The sequence below is a fragment of the Andrographis paniculata genome, unplaced genomic scaffold (genome assembly GCF_009805555.1).
Source record: "Andrographis paniculata isolate CXL003 unplaced genomic scaffold, ASM980555v1 Contig82END, whole genome shotgun sequence".
NCBI classification, from domain to species: Eukaryota; Viridiplantae; Streptophyta; class Magnoliopsida; order Lamiales; family Acanthaceae; genus Andrographis; species Andrographis paniculata.
In genome coordinates this window covers 3,577,183-3,578,078 of record NW_026137620.1, presented here as the reverse complement: position 1 = coordinate 3,578,078, position 896 = coordinate 3,577,183, and the positions used below count along the sequence as shown (strand labels likewise).

Sequence of the window (896 nt, the reverse complement as noted above, 5' to 3'; positions counted from 1 at the left end):
TGGTTTAACCTGCGGTTGCAGAATTTTAAAACTGTTACAGAGTACAACTCTGATATCCATCAGATTACATCTCAGTTGAAACTCTGCGGAGAAAAGGTTACTGAGAATGATAAATTGGAAAAGACTCTCTCTACCTTTCATGCTTCGAATGTTGTGCTGCAACAACAGTATCGTGAGAAAAACTTTCAAAAGTACTCATAGCTCATTGCATGTCTTTTATTAGCTGAGCAAAATAATGAGTTATTGATGAAAAATCATCAGTCCCGGCCCACTGGTTCCAGTCCGTTCCCTGAAGCGAACGTGACATTTTCTGAACTAGGCCGAGGACGTGGTAGACGCCGTGGACGTGGTCGCGGTCGTGAGAGTCAACGCGGTCGATATACCCCTTACAATCGCCGCAGTTTTGACGTTAACAGGATGCAGAGTAAACCCCAACATGGGGATATAGCCGAAAAGGCTAAACAGGGAAAGAGGCAAATCGGCAGTTGTAATCGGTGTGGCATTAAAGGTCATTGGGCCAATACCTGCATAATAGCCAAACACCTAGCCGATCTTTATCAAGCCTCACTGTAGAAAAAGGGGAAGGAAGTCGAGACTAATCACGTTGATAATGATGACGACCCCGATGATGATCTTTTGGATTACGACACAACGCATCTTGATATAGCGGATTTTGTCGTAGATCCAGCAAACCCCCAGTGATAGACATATTATGTCATTTTACATTATGTTTTGTAATATTTAAATTATCGCATATTACCCTTTTGTAATGCATTTTGTAAACTTATATCTGTTTTTATTAATACTGCGTTATTTAAATTTGAAGGTTAATGGATGCCAATCAAAATGATGCAAATATGTGTTTCATTGACAGTGCAACGAGACATACTATATTG

At 40.4% G+C, this 896-nt stretch overlaps 1 protein-coding gene across 1 annotated transcript; it reads left to right on the top strand.

Annotated features, from left to right (window-relative positions):
- The first annotated feature begins 246 nt into the window (after positions 1–246).
- On the top strand, positions 247–702 carry LOC127241260 (uncharacterized). Its single transcript, XM_051260188.1, has 2 exons — positions 247–516; positions 574–702. Exons 1-2 carry the CDS (start codon positions 247–249, stop codon positions 700–702), a joined length of 399 nt encoding a protein of 132 aa, XP_051116145.1.
- Positions 703–896: the final 194 nt, after the last annotated feature.